The sequence below is a fragment of the Plecotus auritus genome, assembly GCF_963455305.1.
Source record: "Plecotus auritus genome assembly, chromosome: 1".
Classification (NCBI taxonomy): Eukaryota; Metazoa; Chordata; class Mammalia; order Chiroptera; family Vespertilionidae; genus Plecotus; species Plecotus auritus.
In genome coordinates, this window is record NC_137770.1 from 79349457 (window position 1) to 79368041 (window position 18585).

Sequence of the window (18585 nt, forward strand, 5' to 3'; positions counted from 1 at the left end):
GCGCGGTGCAGTGAGGGGAGGTCCGCCGGCCCCCACTCGTGTTCCCCGCGCCACGCCGCCCCGCACCGAGCGCCGGGCGCTGCACTGTTCACGGGGCCCACGGCCCGCAGCGCACTTGGCTGGGGCGAGAGGTGAGAGAGGTAGGCGGGCTGCTTGGTTGGCGTTGGCGCTCTGCAGTGCAGTGGGGTGTTAGCCCAGCTCCCTATATATGGTCGGGGATTAGCTCGGCGCTGCTGAGCTGAGCCAGGGGCCCAGGAGGAGGAGGAAGAAGAGCAGAGCGCAGCAGCAACCAGCGCACGCAGAGCGGCTACCGGGGAAGCAGAAGCGCCGGAGGCTGGGGCAGCGCCGACGTCTCGGGAGCCATGGCCGAAGTGGGAGAAGGCGGCGAGGACGAGATCCAGTTCCTGCGGACTGTGAGTCTCCGTGGCGGGGCGAGGTGGCGGGCAGGTGGGGAGGAGCACGGAGCCGGGCGTGGAGGGGCTGCGCTGCGCCGCGGTGCCTGGTGCCCGGTGCCCGGCGCGTTCTCCGCACCCGTGGGCTGCAGAGGCGGACCAGCCACCCACCCGCGTGGCCGTGAGGGGCTACGTGGGAAGAGGCTCTTTCTCCTGCCTGTCCCTTTCCCCCCTACCTCCATCCCCATCCCAGACCTCCACTTCCACCTCTACCACTCTCCTGGCAACTTGCTACTTGACCTGAAACCTTGGGTGCCCAAACTTCCAGCCAGGGCTTGCTCGTGGTTGCCCTGACCCAGAGGATCAGAAGTGGCAGATCTCGCCCCAGAGTCGGCCCACTCTGTCACCCCTAACTCTGCACCCCAGCCCCCTGCCTCGGAGGCGGCCCCGCGCAATGGAGAGCCTCCGGAGGAACCTGCGGGGCAGGGGCGAGTAGGGGATCCGAGCGCCAAAAGCGGGCACAAATGCTCGGTCCCAGTCCTGGACTCGCTGGGAAGGAAATTCATCCAGCGCTGTCCCTTGCACCTTAAGCCCCAAGCCGTCAGCTGCTACAGGAGCGTTACTTGAGGAACCTTGGCTTCTGCTCCCGGCTCCTAGGAGCCCTGCAGGACAGGGAAACCCCGGTGTGTGGCTCAGCGTCACTCAGGTCCCCTCCCTGGCACCGGAGGGCGCTGCTCTGCCCCATATTTTAGGGGAAGTGTGTGTGGGGGTGTGTGTGTGGGGGGGATGTGGAGTGAGGGGTGTCTGTGGTAGTCACATCAACCTTGCCCTTTAGAAGTTAATGAAAAGACTTTCAAGGTGAATGACAACCAGGATGAGTGTGTGTGTGTGTGTTTGGGGGGGGGGGGGGAGTTGGGGTGCACCTCAGCTCTGATTTCAGCCAGGTGACCTTGAACAAATCAATTAATCCGCCCTTTTTAGCCTCTATTTCCTGGTGTAAAATGGAGAAAATATAACCAGGGTTTCAGAGTGATAAGGATTAAATGAGATAATTACTGTCATAATGTTTTGTAAACTGTAAATTGCTCTATAAGTATTAGATCCTTTTATATGTGCTGTCTAGCTCTGCGAAAATAGAACACAATTCTTCTCTTCCTCTCCCTCCTTTCTTTTTGTGTACGCTTCTGACCTGGTCTCTGAAAATCATAACTTAGCTCTTGTCCATCTTTTGGACCATTCCTTCTTTTTCTTGAAGTGCATTCTTACAATTCCTTTTCGTTTCTCTACCAAACATGGTTTCTCTGTCAGGGCTGGGACTTGGGTCTCATTTGGGAGATAGAGTGGAACCCACCACCCTTTTGATACTACAGAATTAGTCATCTGATCTGCAGACCCAGACCCCCTCCTCCTCTCTCACAGTGCACACAAGATGGGGCCCACAGTTGCCCTGTTCACAACCCTTTTGTTACAAAGCTGCCTGTTCTCCCAATGCCCTGTGGAATTCCTAGGCTTTCCTTCTAATAGGTGTATTAGATGGGTGGCAATTCAGGTACTCCCTGCCTTGTGCCCTCCTCTGTCTTTCATTTCTTCTGTTTATTATCAGTGGTCTTCTAGGCATTATTGATTGAAAAAAAAATCCCTTCTGACAGATAGGGTCAGTGTTGAATAGATGACCCAGAAGGTCAAGGCAAAATCCTGGTGGTTTTCTTGAGATCCCAGTCCTACATGTTTCTCTTGGCCTCTGTGGCCACCTCCCTGACTTTTCTTCTCTATGGGGCAGTGTGACTGTGAAGTATACCTGCAACTAAGGCTTACTGTAGAGCAGTGGTTCTTCAACTTTTATGTCTTGGGCATCTTGCTTCTTTTACTGGTAAACCCCATCCATAGCCCCTGGGTTCCAGGACCAATGTTAAGGGCCCCTGTTGCATATCAGTTATGGCTTCCAGAGAGAGCTAGAAGTAAGCACGGGGCAAGGGACTCCAAATGTGACATTACTGATTCTTTTTCTTCTAGTAATCACCTTAAGTATTTTTAGGCATGTTCCTCAGTAACCTGTGAAGCAGCTTAACTTCTTCATCTTTGGCTTATTGGAGAGAAATAGGCTCAGGTGACCAAACGGAGGCACAGAAAAATCAAGGACTTGGCCATGGTTGCCCAGCAAGTTACTGATAATTGTCATTACATAGTGATAAATTAAATTCCCACTACAGCCTGACATTGAGCATTATTCCAGAGGTTAGAGTCTTGAAAATATACTGAAAGGAAACGGCTGCTTTCCGAATTCTGACCCTCTCCTTCGGTATCCATGAATAAAACCAAATCATTTCTTTGAAGCCAATCACCATAAGTTTTGATCTGTGTAAAATTTTGTCTTTATCTTGCTGCTCTTAGGGGGTTCGGGAATGACAGGGCTGTGCCAGCACAGGAGTTTTCTCACTTTTTAATATGCCTTGGTTCGAGAAGTTATTTCAGTTTGAACTCCTCCAACTACCTTTATCTTAGGGTTTCTCTCTTTCCCAAAACAAAATCTTTTAAAGCATTTTGATTATATTTCAGTCATGTAATGCCTCCTCACCGTAACATTGTTCTGGACTAGAAGGTGGTTGATATAATGATGAAATAGAATCCTATCTTTGAAACCCGGGAACTTTACAGGTTTGCCATTCTAGAAGCAGAGGTTTTTAAGCCTGTTAAAAATAAATAGACCATAGAATAGCATTATGTCAAGGAGCCTCATCCAATTGGTGGTTATGGTGTTCTGCTTATTATGACAGTGACAGACATGAAAGCAGTGAGACCTATCGATGGTATGAAATAGGCCAGGATCACTGCAGCCATGACTATAACACATGGGTAGTGGGGCCTTAGACACTTGCTGGATGGTGATGTTCACCTTGTTGCATCCTTTGATACATTTGAAGCCCGCCCCCTCCCAGGCATGGGGCAGGCTCTACACAAGGGGTTTGGAAGTGGGAGCAGATGATGTTAAGTAAATGCTCCTGTACCCCAAAGCTGAAAACAACTGTGCAAAACTACACATCCTCTTCTGGTCTCTGAAGTCACTGGCAGTCGTTCAAGTCAGTGAGAAAGAGTCAGCCAGACAAATAGACCTAAGAATTTTACTTAAGGCTAAAATTTTCCTCCCACCGCTGCTGGCTGTGGCATCAACCTCCCTTCCAACTGCTCTTGCTGACGTAGCCAGTGTCACTGACGCGGCTTCGAAGCTGCTCAGCGGCAGATAAACCTGCCAGCCGCTGATCTGAAAGCAAGAAGTTACGGTTAGAAGAGTGACAATTACTCTATCTCCAGACAGTTGGTGGAGCTGGCACCGCGTCATGCTTCGGGAGAGCCAGGCAGAGATGTTTTCTCCTCCCAGCGTTCCCCTTAGACTATAGTATCCATTTAAAAAGAAAGGAAGAAAAGTCTCTAAGCTTTAAAATACCACAGCTTTCTCTTTTCAAACGCCTCTCCACCACAAAGTTCATTGAAACAGGACTAAGTAGACATTCGTTTCTATTCATTTCCTATTAAAGATCGGTTTTTAGCCCTCCTTGTAGAAAGTTGTCCTCCTTTTTCTAAATTTGCTGCTCTCAAGGAACAAGAGAAGGCACTAGGCTGAGAATCGAGACCAATGCCATGGTCTTGGGTTCTGCCCTGCAGGGTGAGCAGAACAAATCCCTGCATCTGAGCTGCGGCACTAACGTGAGCGCACGTCCTTCCAGAGCAGGCTGTCCCAGGTTGGGATGACAGTGAACATTCACTTGGTAGTTTATAGATTACTGATTGCTTCTTCCCTCAGTGGCGTCTGTTTACGTAACAGCTGTGTGATGCCAGTGTCATGCTTTTGATAGCTTTTCCTCAAGGAGGCAGGGGGAGGGGGTGCACATGAGTGACTTCTTCCTTCAGGCACAGCAGCTCAGGGTGACACTGAGCAGTAATAGACAGAGTGCTGGAAGGTAGGTCCATATACCCCAGTGTATGATTTTGGAGAGCTGTTGGGCTGAATTAGTTTGATGGTTAAAATGAGAAAACTCACATTTCCATACTCTGAGCCTCCCAACGTCACGTCCGGCCCTTCTCAGACTCTTTCCCTTGCCTTCAGAGAGCTCATCTTAATAAAGAGCCATATCAGAGCAGCTGAGCACCTAATATCCCCTCCTTGTCAGGGAGATGACCCTGTGGCTGTGAGAAGGAAGCTAGATCCTTTTCACAAAGGAATTAACTTGTGTCAGAAAGCCGCATCAGGACTAGGGGTGGTGGCTCTTACCTCCAAGGCACTGATGGTCCATGGCCAGAGTTGTCCTAAGGGCTTTTAAGCTGCTGAGCTACTGGGGAAGAGGTGATGGTGACAGTGAACTTGGAAATATTTGGAATGTGTTGTAGCCCAGTGTAAGAGTGAGACCATGGACAGGCCTGTAGTTGAAGTAAGTATGTTTGATGTCTGTGGATCTTTTTTTTTTTTTTTAATGCTAATATGGCCCAGCCAGTGTGGCTCAGTAGTTGAGTGTCAACCTATGAACCAAGAGGTAAGGGTTCAATTCCCAGCCTTGACACATGCTCAGGTTGTAGGCTCTATCCCCAGTAGCAATTGATGATTCTCTCTCATCATTGATGTTTCTATCTCTCTCTCCCTCTTCCCCCCTTGCTGAAATCAATAAAAATATATTTAAAAATTAAATGCTAAGCAGAATGAGGACAATTCAGGGAAATACATTTAAAAAAAAATTCTTTACTCCTTTTTCAATATTGATTTAGAGGGGAAAATATTTCTCAGGTTTCTTAGAGTTGATCTGAAGATAAAAAATGTTGAAGAAGAAAGTTTTATCTGGAGAGCCAAATACTCTGATGATTATTTTTGAAGGACTTGTATTTAAATGGGTCTTTATTATATTTGTGTTCATTTGCTCTTTTGCTTGTTTTGTGATTGTCTGTTTTTACTTGTTCCTGGGGATAACATTTTATTTCATAATTTAATTGTTCCTTTACCTTACTACTAATACATTTGGCACCCATCTAGTGAATTAAGAATTACCAATCTCTTGTGTAGGCCCAGGAGGTCCCATGTCTTCAGATACCAATACTTTTTAGTTTATTTCCCATAATTCCACATCCATATAAATCCTAAATTAGCTCTATCATTAAGGTACCCTTAATACAAGATTTACCTGGTGGGGTGGAATGATGTAATTTAAAATTGCACTTAGAGGCAGGAATTCTTCTTTCTAGACCTAGTTCACTGTGACCTTGGACGAGTTACTTAAGGAAATTGAAGTTTCATTTGCCCCACTATATGGAGATAGAACCTGCTTTGACAACTTCACAGAAGTATGGGGAGAGGCAATGGTAATTTCAATAATACCCCCAAAGAGTGGAGAAGGTATGTTTTGTAGGGTATTATCTTTGTGTTTCTCCTGCACTAGGAAATAACTCTACTATGACTGGATTTTGTTGAAACAGAGCTACATTTCTCCTCTCTCATATGTTTTCTGCTACAGGTCCTCCCTTTCATCTTAGAGTCATTACGTCGTCTCCAGTGTTGGTCTAGCCCCAGTACATCTATCTGGGAAATTACTTGACTAAAGCAATTGGCCACTTTTCTCAAGTGATTTGACTAAAACACTTGATGGAGAAGGTAAATCAGTTGGCACAATATTCTTCATGAGGCCACGTAGGCTTCCTGGATTCTGAGCCGGAAACAGAGCATTCAGTTATTTTTTTGTCTTCTTAGAAAATAACCTGAGCAATTATTTCCCATAGGACCACCTTTTCTTATTGAATCCCATATCTCTTCCTTTCAAAGCTATCCTTCCCAATGCCTCCCTTCCACTTCTTTTATGAGCCCATTCTTCCTTTTCCCTAGAGAATTGGGACCAGATTTCCTGTAAAACAGCCCTGCTTTTCGTCCCAGGGATTTTGCTGCTTCTGTCATGTCTGTTTAGGGAGTCAGGACCTCTGAAAAGTTCCTGTTGGCTGCACCTGGATGAAGCAGATGCTTTTGTGGTGGGATCCCAGCCAATGCTGAGGCTGCCGGGCACTACTTCTGCCCAGCAAGCCAAATCCCATCTGTAGGGCTTCGAACTAGTGTCCTCTCAGCCATCCTCTTGTTGGGACATCAGTGGGATATTTTAGGGATAAAGACATTTCCAGCCACTGCAGTTTCCCTTGCCCCAGTGAGTTTTGCCATCATAGCATCTCTTCAGTTCAGAGCAAGGAAAGAGAAAGTGCTGGCACCTTAGCCCTGATCCTACTACAGGGATGGGCCTTGTGAGGTACCATGATTATTTTTCCCCTCCTTATGTCATTTCTGACTGTTAGAAACCAAAGTTCAGATCAGCTCTGAGACTGGTGATGCAATATTCAAAAACAAAAGAGCTGTGCCTCCTCTCCTCACATGCTGTTCCTCCTGTGTCTAGCTCGGGGCACATTGCTGACTCTGCAGGACTATGCTGGGCTCTTTTCCTTTTAGGTGGGACACAGCCTTACAGTTAGGAGACACTAAGGCACCAGACCCCTTTTATCTGTGTGTGTGTTTTGTTTTTCATTCACCTCCCACCTTCTTAAACAGTGAACTCCTCATTGATTTCAGGTCTTATCTATTTAAGGAGGTCATATTTTTATTGGACTCGGTGCCCCAAAAGGGGCCATCTCATGAGCCATCCTTTTGGGATGACATCTGCTTGCTGTTGTTAACTTTAAGAGTGCAATGGATACAGGAGAGAGCTCTGGAGACAGAGCTGTTGCTACCTGTGTAGAATCTTACTAGCCATCAACAATTTCTCCACTGAGTTCAGTTTATATGTTAATCTATGCTGTGGAACTGACCAGGGGATGAGCAAGGCAGCACAGCTGTAAGGAAAGTGTAAGAATAAAAATTTGGGTTGGTATCGATGTCAGTGTGACACATGTACAGAGGCTATCTTTCTCCTTGGTCTTCCTATGGGTTAAAGCACTGACTCAAGAAATTCCTCCTATCAAAATACTGAGATGCAAAGCTGTTACCTCAGCGGGTACCATTAGTGATTAGCATCATTAACAGCTGAGCAGAACCAATTCCTGAAGGAATAGGAATTGAATTGGTGAAAGATAAGAGTACTGGGGAATACTATCGAGAGGGGCAAACCTAAGTGAGCACTGTACTGGTTCTAGGAGAACCCTGAGTGGGCAAAAGAAGCATCAGGGCAGAGCAGTCTGGGTTCTGGGAGTGGTGCCACAGAGACTGCATCTGTACCTGCTTATGACTTTTGATCAGAGGAGAGGAAGCCTTGAGCTACACAGGAGATGGTGGCCAACCTCATGGTAGGCACTGGGAAGAGCACTATTTGCAGCCAGGGCTGGTGCTCATAAATACTTCATTTTAGATAATTCAGAATCAAAGACAACAAGTCAGAAAAAGGAAGTCTCAGATTTTTATAAGATGAAGTGTTCTACATCAAAGTGAGAACTAAGGCACAGCCTTCCTGAAGTAGAAAAGTGTTTGAGCAGCAAAATTCCACTATTAGTTATCATATTTGTTGATGTGTTACTCATCATATCCCAAGAAAATGATCCAGAGTCCCTGAAACCAATTTAGCACAGTTCCTACAGCAAAAAGAGAGAATGCCAAGAAGACCTGCATATCTACCAATGCAGCAAATAGGAAAGGATCTTATTGGAAGGTACAGGCTTCTCAACAGACCAGTGACAGGGTCTGACATTTACTCTCCAATAATTTCACAGTTGAGTTCTTTATTGGGCCTGAGCGGAGAGAGCTACAGCAAGAAATGGAAAGTTCTCCATCAATGGTACGTGAGTGTCCACAGTGTAAGAAGTATTGATTGGAACTGTGGCACTCTAAGCCATGAGCAGGTCCAGACTGTAAGTAATACTAGGGCTAGTAAGAGAGATCCAGTTGATCTCAACTCCATATTGGACCAAAGGCTGAATCCAAGAGGTCAAGTCAAAATAGGGCAGCTACTCCTGGAGGAGGGCGAGCCCCTCATCACCCCCTTCATTGTTATTATTCAGGACATGTGGCTGTTGTTCGTAACCTTAGCAGTGGTTCCCCACCAACTCATCCTCTCTTCTGCCCTGGAAAGCTAGAAAAGAGGTGTCCAAGGATAAGTCATAGTGATGTCTTGAACAAATCTCATTTATTTGTAAGAGGATTTTAGGATGAAAAACTTAACAGGGAACATACCAGTCAAGTGGGTAAAACTCAGAGCTAAAGCATTTGCTCTATTTGGTGGCATTTCTACTGCCAGATACCTGCAGAGTTGTCTGTCCTTCTCTGTGTTTTAGTTCATCCATTTATAAATCATGCAATGGTGATTATATATCAGAGATGACTCAAAAATAGTAGTGAAGGGACTCCAAGTTTCTTCTAAGAGAACTAGGTGTGTATACAGTATATGGAGGGAGTAGCTTGGAATAAAGGTTATTTATTACCAGCTTGCCTGAAAAGGCTCCTATCACTCTGAAGCATGAATCATAGATTATAAACTCCAGGGACACAGAGATGTTAATTTCAGTGGACTTCAAATCACTAGGTACATTTAGGTCAGAGCTCACAAACTTAAAAATTTTGAGTCCAGGCAGGTAACTAAATGTGTGAATAGGCCTTCTCCCTATCCCCGGCATCCCCCCCCCCTTTTTTTTTACAGAGAAAGGTGGGCTTGGTCTACGAATTCATTCAAATAACAAAATTCTTAAACACTGCCAGCCAAGCAAAACACATCTGCAGCAGGATTGTGAGCTGCCTGCCAGTTTGCAGCTTTGGATGAAACCTCAGATTCGGAGCAAATGCGCTCCCTACAATGCATGAATATTTTTATGAGTAGGATCAGGCTCACAATCAACGTTCTTGGATGAAAATGTCAATGTAAATGACAATGTGTCATTAATCACAGTGTATAAGAGAGAGATGGGCAGGCAGACAGATGAATGGGATTTAATAAATGATAGACTTGATCCTCAAAATGAATTCTGATTGTGCTAGCTTTTTAAACACCCTTTAAAATTGTCACAAGGATATAGATATCATGAAATTTAGAGTAAGTAGGGTATCTATTCAACATTTACTGAACAACATCCTGATGCCTGGCTCTGAACAAGTCATGGGGAGAATTATATAGGTGAACAAGACACCTTAACATCCCATGCCTCCCTCAGCTGAGTGTCAAGAGGGAACTCAGTCTTGTTTTGAGGCAGCTAGGACATCAGTCACTTCAGATGAATTTATAACAATTAATTTAAAATTTTCATACTTCTATAGTACAAAATGTTCTTATTAAAATGTGTGACCTTGGAGACATTTCTTAACTTCTGTGCCTTTTCTCTCATGTGTTAAATGAGAGTAATAATATTGCCTGTCTCCAAGGGTGGTTGTGAGGATTAAATGAATTAATCCATATAAAGTGCTTGGAAGAGTGTCCAACATATAGTAAGTCCTCAATAAATATGTATTAGCTATTAATATTCTCTCAACAAACAGAGTAAACATTGACATTACTCCAAATGTCACTGCACATTCATTTTATAGTTGAAAAGTACAAAGGGATGATACCCTATAGCTATTCTGTGATCTTGATTCCTGGCATCCTGCTGAACTATAATGAGACTAGGCTCTGTGGGTGGAAAGGTGTCTGGAATGGACATGGCCTCAAGAACACATATTGATAGGCCAATTCTCAGAGGGCCAATGTTGTAAGGCTTCTTGATGTAAATGCTGATTGGCTTTTCCTCCAACAATTTTTGATTACTTGCATCAAGGGATGGACAACATGATTTAGAGAATCCTAAACACAAGCGACTCATTGTCCTTGGTTTGGGAGATTTCTTTTCAACCGTGTTTTAAATCTGGAAATTTACCTTCCTGGGAATTTGCTATATTTTCAGCAATGCAAGGTCATCCCACTGTAAAGGTCTGGCTCTGCACCTTCTCTGATCCGTTCTCGTGTCTGCGGATATGAAGCATGAACCTAATGGAAAGCTCCATTCTTGTTACATATTTAGTGCCCTTTCCTCTGGGGGCACTGCTGCTGGGCAGTGGCCCAAGCCTCTGAGTCTCACCCCCTCCTCTCTCAAACATTATTCTCATTTTGCCCCTCTCTGATATCCATGGAATTAAGTTGGATGATGTTGGCTATTTAGTAACTCTTAAGAATTTTCCCCTCCCTGGATGAGAGTAAATATTTACCTAGTTAAACATTTAAGAGTGACATACAGGGAGTCTAGTTACACCTTGTTTTTTATTAAGTCGCATCACTCAAATTAGCTCTTTATTTTCACTCATAAAGCGTGTCTCAATCACTGAAAGCTAAATTGGGCTAAGTATACAGGAAATTTCATTTAAAAAGTTCAAGCGAGATTTCCCTAAATGACTCAGAATGGGTAGGCTTTTGATTTCTTTAAAAAACAATAGAAAGAGATTTCTTTTGGTGCTAAATCTGGGTATTTCACTAATTAGCAATATATTTCACCATTTTAGTTGTGGATAGAGAACTAAACTATATAGTTGAGCTATTTTATCTATTCCAGACTCAGTTTCCTAATCTATAGAATCATAACTAATTCACTGGGAAGGGTCAGGCTGAAACGATTGGGCCCCAAGATTCTCCAGAACAAGGCCCTATTTTATTACTATTAACTACCTCCTTCACCAACATCTAATAATGTCTGGCCTAAGGACGTCCACCGAGAGTGTGCTTTATAAAGTATAAAATACTGTGGAGATGTCACACATGCGTATCAGAACCCGGGCAATAATGAAGCCTGACTACATATGTACAGAGAGCTCACTATGCTAATCAAATTAAATTTAGATTAAAGTTATTCTGACATTAATTTTTGTACATAAATATTTTATTGGATCATAATCAGGCATAATTGTATAAAATTCATATAAATAACTATTAATATAAATTTTGCCTAGCCAGACCAGATTTTTTTTCTCTATTGAATATCCTAGTTCTTTCCTATTGTCAACCTTAAACTTGATGATTTCTCTGGAACCACATATTATTTTCAGATCACCATGATCATTGTCAGCAGTGTAAATATCATTATCACATAGTGGTCTCCATTAAGAGAGTAGTTGAGAGCTTCAGGTAAGACAGACATGGGTTTGAATTCTGAATTCATCATTTGTAAGCTATTTACAAGCTATGAGACCTGACAGTTTCTTCATCCCTAAAACGGGGATATTAATAACATTTCTCGTGACTGTTGAGATATTAAATATGGTAATGTTTGTAGAACTATAACGAACATAGCATCTGACTCATCTATGCGTATTTTCTCTTCTGTGCTACAATATATGATTTGATATAATTCTCATCTTGATGGTAGAGCCTACGCCCCAGTAGCTGGAGATTCCCCTAGGCAGGCCCCAGCACCCATGTTCAGACCCGGCTCCTACAGCCACCTGGGATCCCAAAGCAGCTGCTCCTCAGTGATTTGGGAAACATTTGGGGGAAGGAGAGTAGAAGATTTACCTAAAGTGGTTATTTACTATAATTTCTAATTCAACTAATTGGGAAAAATTTAAACAGCTCTCCCACCTGCTCCCTGGAAAACTTAGCCAAATGCAAACTTGTGGGTGTGCATGTGTTTGTGCTTGATTTTCTGAACCCATGAAGGTTGCAGCCCAGAATCACACTTTTAATGAACAAGAACCTATGCCTGACTGCCAGCTGTTTGTAGGTGATGACAAGTACGTTGACTGATCCTGGGGCTTTGCTCTGGTCTCTGACTGTGCTGAGTGCATGTCACTCATGTCTGTGTCCTGGTGAAGCTTTCAGAATGCATATAAGAAGGCAAATATCACATAAAGCCAGAAGAGGCTCCCAGAACTAAACTCCCAAAATCAAAAGAAAGTTAAAAAGTAGGTTTATTGGGGTTTTAGAAAAAAAGAGACCTAGGTTTAACCTCTCTATGGCCCCATGTTCGGTATAATATGTCCTTGGGAAGGATGTGAGCCTTTTGCCCCAGACTTGTCCCTCATCCTATGACAAGGTGCATGGAATTCCTGATATTCAAGATACTCTTTTGGATTAAGGCATTTATCTCCAAGGCAAATGTATTGTCTAAGGGAAAGGGAGTGGGTTTAGATGTTGCTATACTTTTTCTTAGATTGTTAGATTGTGTAGGAAAAATATCTTGATCTGGTGATATGGCTGTGAAAGATAAGGAATGGTCACTAGGTGCTGGCAGATTTAATTCTGTAGCAGCTTACCCTGGATCTCCTATCCTAGACTCTCGATTCCAATAATTACAGATGGTTGTTGTTCCTTGTGATTAAGCCCCTATCCCAGTGGTCGGCAAACTCATTAGTCAACAGAGTGGCAAACTGCGGCTTGCGAGCCACATGTGGCTTGCAAGTCACAGTTTGCCGACCACTGTCCTAGAGAAATAGGAGCAAGAGAGGATACATTTTAAAAAAGGCATCTAAAGGATAAGGATCAAGGAGCAAAGAGGCCAAGCATCACTGATTTCATCACTAATTTCATAATTTTTATGTCAATCTTATTTTGTAGATGCCAGTATCTTAGATGAAACTCAATAATAGGTTTCTATTAATAGAGGAGTGATTCTAATGTTAAATGTCTCTTTCTGATGCCTACTTTTCTTCACCTTTGCCACTTATCAACATCTAAAATAGCATACTATATATTTTATTTACATATCCTGTTTGTGCCTCATGGGCAGAATTTTGTCTTTGTCTTCTTTGCTAAATTCTTAGTACTAAGGATTGTGCTTGGCACATGGTAGGTCTCCAAAAATACTTGAATGAATGAATGAATCCCCACATCCCTACCTCACTGAGTTATCTCTGCCTAAGTTTCTCTCTCTGTGCCCTATGGTTGGTGAGACTGATGTGTTACCATGAAGGCAAAAACCTAGCCATATCATGATGTCACTCAGACTTGGAATATGGGGACTAATGTCTTAGTTTCTAACCTCAATGACTTATATGAAGTCAGCTTGTGAAAACAGAAATGAAGATGGCTGTGCAATCACATATATGTGTTCCCAACTCTCACTAGTTGAATATTTTTGTAGTTTTTGTGTTTCTAGGTGTTTGCAAACTGATGTTTTTTTTTGAGAAATGTTTATTATGTTATTTACTTTGGAAAGGATTTCTGTGTGCTTTTCAAATATCTAATCTGTACTATATACAAACCAGAAACCACTTTAGATGGCTCCTTTATTTCCATGGGGTTCTTGAGTGCTGTAGACAGCAGACACCAGCATCCTCCACTGACATGTGACCATACAGGCTTGGAGGAAAACTTAGCCTTCACTCCTAGCCACAGATAAAGAGAAGCCATTTTATTAATTGTTTGTTATTGAATCATTCAGGATTGATTTTTATTTGGCTTTGAAATATACTTTACTATTTCCATGTTGCTTACTTTATTTCTACTTCTATATTATCTCTGTTTCTCCCTAACCCTGGTCCCTCTTTAGGACCTACAGGTTCTACTGAACCTTCTTCTGAGATTTCCTCCTGAATAGACTATGATGAGGTTTCTCTCTCTTTCTTATAGGAGCCAATTGAGGTATCTTTTTTTCAATGTCTATTGACCTAGATAATAACTAAAACCTTTATAAAAGGATTGTAAGATATTTATGATTATTATTATTACATTTATGATTTATTATTATATTATGCAAATAGGTAAAGGCCTTGGAAATCCTCTGTTAATTTTTGTGTAGGGAAGCTGAGATGCTATGTGTTATTTGTCCATCCAGCCATCTAGCGAGCAAGCATTTGTTGAATATTTACTATGTGAAAGGCACGTGCTAGGGACCAGAGATTTAAAGGTGAGCAAAATACATAATCTTATTTCCATGGATCTTAAATTATAGATATAGTAGGAGATTTAGACATTTAAATAACTAACAATAAGTTGGGGCAAAAATGTGATAAGTAAGGGTAAAAGTTATGCACTCTAGAAGGAATAGTTAATTTTGAATAGGGAGTCAGGGAAAGCTTGAAGAGAGGGATTATTTTAACTGGGTGAATTCTATAAGGTGTCGGTCAATGGAAAATGGACTTAAAAGTATATTTCAGGCAGAAGGATCATTATAAAGTAAAACCCAGAGGTGTGAAAGTATATGACATGTTCAGGAAACTATAAAGGCTAGAGTATAGGCGGTACATGGAAGACTATTGGGAGATGAGGTTGGAAAACTACTTGGGGAACAAATCAAGATGATCTGGCTTTTACCTATTAGGTAATGGAGAACTCTGTAATATAAATACAATTAATTCTAAAGATTTCAGAAGATATGCTTACGTTAATTCAGTATGCATGGTTTTGGTAAAGTAGAATATATAGATACTAGAGGCCCGGTGCATGAAATTTGTGCTTGGGGGCAATATGTCCCTCAGCCCAGCCTGCACCCTTTCCAATCTGGGACCCCTGGTAGGATTGGGCCTAAACAGGCAGTCGGACATCCCTCTCACAATCCAGGACTGCTGGCTCCCAACTGCTCGCCTGCCTGCCTTCCTGATTGCCCCTAACCGCTTCTGCCTGCCAGCCTGATCACCCCCTAACCACTCCCCTGCCAGCCTGGTTGATGCCTAACTGATCCCCTGCCAGCCCGATTGCCCCTAACTTCCCTCCTCTGCCAGCCTGGTCACCCCTAACTGCCCTCCCCTGCAGGCTTGATTGTCCCTAACTGCCCTCCCCTGCAGGCCTGGTCCCTCCCAACTGCCCTCCCCTGCTGGCCATCTTGTGGTGGCCACCTTGTGTCCACATGGGGGAAGCCATCTTTGACCACATGGGGGCAGCCGTCTTGTGTGTTGAGTGATGGTCAATTTGCATATTACTCTTTTTTTTAGATAGGATAGATTATGTAAGGGTGATTTTTTAAAATTGGTTTCTTCAAATCACAGTTGGATATCTGATGCTTTGAGAATCTGGTTGGCCCTTTAAGGACAAATATAGATCACTTAAGCAAGTGCATCTGTAAAGACTGGACTTGAGAGGTCTGGGATGATTAGCAAGAGAGAACCTCCCCTGACAGGGAACTGGCCTTGCCCCTGGAATGGAAATGAAAGAAGAGTCTCATGTTGCACCTAAACTACTTCTTCATGGAGTGAGAACTACTCTATAGCTACAGAAGATGTTTCACCTTGGCTCAGGCCAAGGGGTTTGAGATGACAGAAAAAGAAGTAGGTACTTTAAACACATCTAAAAAATAGAAACTGGTTAGTACTGAAGGGTTATAGTCCTATTAAAGGCCTTATTGAGAACTCTGTCTGTTAAGTACCAGCAGTGTCCTTCATACCTTAGATTGTTAAACTTGGGCTCCTGCACTCCTAGTCCATGGAGTGCACAGCCCTCTAAAGCCACTAGGGATGGCATTTTGCAACCCTTTCTTGAATAGACTTCATATACTCTGGCTCTTGCCCTTTAGTGACCTATGATTTAGTCATGGAAAAATAGATAAAAATTCAAAACGGATTCGAATTGTTTGCTTAATGTTTTGCTTATGGTCTAGTGAGGAATATGACTGGAAAGTAATTGTTGTTTATTGTTGTCTGCACTAAATAATCTGGTACTTGATTACACTGCACAAACTTTGTTTCATGGTAGAGAAATCTTCTTTTCTTCATAAGACTCTTTTCCATGAAGTGTAAAAGGAGTGTGTGTATCTGAGATTAAGTCAGAGACTGAATTTTTATTGTTGTTTCTGATGTATCCCCAATGGCCAACATAACACAGCCCATGGCATTTGCTGAATAAACATTTATAGAACAAACTAATAAAACAAAATGGAGAAAACATAAGTTTATTTGAAATCTGATACCTCATGTTCCAGCTAAGCTCTACCTCTAGGTCCACCTAGGAGGAATTATTGATTCCCTTGTGTGGGCTGTTATCACAGCTCTGCTCACAAACATCCTTATCTTTCTGGAGTGCTTTCCAAGTTTAGCATTGTTCCCTTGTAAAAGTGCTAATCAAGAGGGCCATTCACCACAGCTTCCTTCTCTCACCTAGTTTTCCGGTATCCCTTCTCAGATCCCTCTCTTCTTGTAAGGTCCTGTGTTACATCTTCAAATGAGCCCCCTCTCTATTTCTAACCTACAGGGAACCATTAAGGTGAATGTTTCAGATATACTCCCTTTGCTTTCACCAAGAGCCTCATTATAGTTTGGGGGACATTACATCTATGCAGTGATGAATCCACATATTCCCCATGTTTTAGTTAAGATTGATCTGCAGCCTTCCTTTCCAAAAGTTACAATGGGTGCAATTATTGTCTTACTTAGACTTTGGGTCCTGGATCTAATATTGTCACTGAAATGTCTGAATCATTTTGCAGTGTTTTAATAAACCCAGACACACACTCATTCAGATGTGTGTATACCTGTAAGACTACTTTCTTTTTCCTCCTCCTTTTCATGCATATGTTTTCCTTTATCCCTTGCTCACTTGCTTTTACATTGTGTTTTCTCTCTTTTTTCCTTGTTATAAGCTGCATCTCTATTTCCTCATTTCTAGCTCTCTTTTTCCCAGTCTTTGCTGAACTTAAGCATAAGTACAAGTAAAGTGTAGCTCTGGAATAATAATGTAGGCCATCAGGGCTCCAGCTAAAGGAGATGTAAGGTCAGAGCAACAGCAGCTGTTCCTTGCTTACTGGCCTTCCGTAGTTATCCAGCATGTCTGGTCTGCAAGCCCAGGGACTGTCTCCCGCCTCCTCCTCTTTCCCAAGCCCATTGCCTCCCCCTTGACTTAGAGAAGGTTTTTAGATCATGTATCAAGCACAAGTGCTAGTGATTTCCGCCCACCACCACCACCCCCCCTCCCCCAGCTCTACTTTATGTATAGGTAAGAGCTGGTAGTTAATTCTAAGCTGGGTTTCCATAGTGGGTCAGCATCAGATATTTAACGTTGTCTCTTAAAAAAAGTAAAAATGTTATGTCCCCAGGGACATCACTTCCTAAGGGACATGGGTGATGCTAATAAAAGTTCCAAAAGATTTATATAAAAATGAGCAAGTCAGGCTTCATATTTACCAGGAGAAATTACTTATAGGGTTTTTAAAGTTCATTAAACTGATGAGTGAAGAATTGATGGTGACAGATGGAATCATGTTTCTGAAAGGATATTTGTATCATGCTTACTCATTTTAGTGTGTGGAGAGGTATTCTACTTGGGTGCATTTTGGTCAGAAGAACTCGAGCACATATTATATACTTGAAGCTGGAGCCAAGCTAGTAAATGCTTAATCTCTAGTTCTCAAAATTCTCATTATGTATTTTAGCATCAAACCCTTTTGCTACTACATATCTGTTTCTTACAATCTGGCAAATGGTAGTGTATTTTTTACTCAGTGTCTGACCACAGGACTGGTTTCTTCCCAGCATAAGCAGCCCAGAATTACAGGAGACTCCAGAGTTTGTTGCACAGAGAGATGTTTGTGGTTATATAACACCAAGAAGGAACTATTTTGCAGAATCTAAGAAATGGAGCCAAAAGTTGGGAGTTAGGAAGGCAATAGTTGCTAAATCAAGACGGCAGTGCAAACGGTCTCAAGGAAGTGATCCTGTGTCTAAAGATAAAGACCCTGAGGGTCCCTCAGGACCATCTGTTTGTACAGGCTTGAGGCACTCTGGGCAGAAGCCAGGGTTGGTCAGTTTTTGTGTTACATTTTATGGAGTCACCATCTGATCAATTAATCTCATGAGTAACATCTGAAGATGATTCTTGTTGACTTCATTTCAGGGTAACATTTCTTTGTTCCCAAATTATTGGGGTATACCCTTTATTGGCTATACTATTTATATAGTCTTTCATGTACCAATCAAACCTACCTAAACTTCTTCCTCGTGCCTTCTAGTCATTCCCATAAACAAACTGAGACTAAGTAAAGCAAAAAGAGGAGTTTCTTTGTTTTTGTTTTCTCGATCCTTGCATCTCCCTTTATGAAATAATCTTACAGGAACAGTTGCCAGAATGCCACTTTTTGCTCCCCAGTGTGCCTCCCACTGGCTGACTGTATCTTCTTACACACATACTGGAGGGTGCTGCTGTGCCTTCCTACACACAACTAGAGGGTGCTGCTCAGAGCCTGGCTCTCCTGTGCTCTAACTCTTCCTTCCAGAGTCGACCCATCCAGTGTTCCTTCACTTTGTGGTTCTGTTTGATATCTTGCTACTGTATCTGTAAATTAATCTGAGCTAGGGTATTAAAAATTGACA

The 18585-nt window shown here is 42.8% G+C and overlaps 1 protein-coding gene across 3 annotated transcripts in view; it reads left to right on the top strand.

Annotated features, from left to right (window-relative positions):
- The first annotated feature begins 295 nt into the window (after window positions 1-295).
- The window catches only part of RYR3 (ryanodine receptor 3), a 547436-nt gene continuing 529146 nt past the window's right edge, over window positions 296-18585 (top strand). For all 3 annotated transcript variants that reach the window (XM_080659255.1, XM_080659256.1, XM_080659257.1), the window contains exon 1: window positions 296-413. In XM_080659255.1, the coding sequence (XP_080515381.1) occupies window positions 363-413 (51 nt within the window). In that variant the 5' untranslated portion in view covers window positions 296-362. The remainder of the gene's footprint in view (window positions 414-18585) is intronic.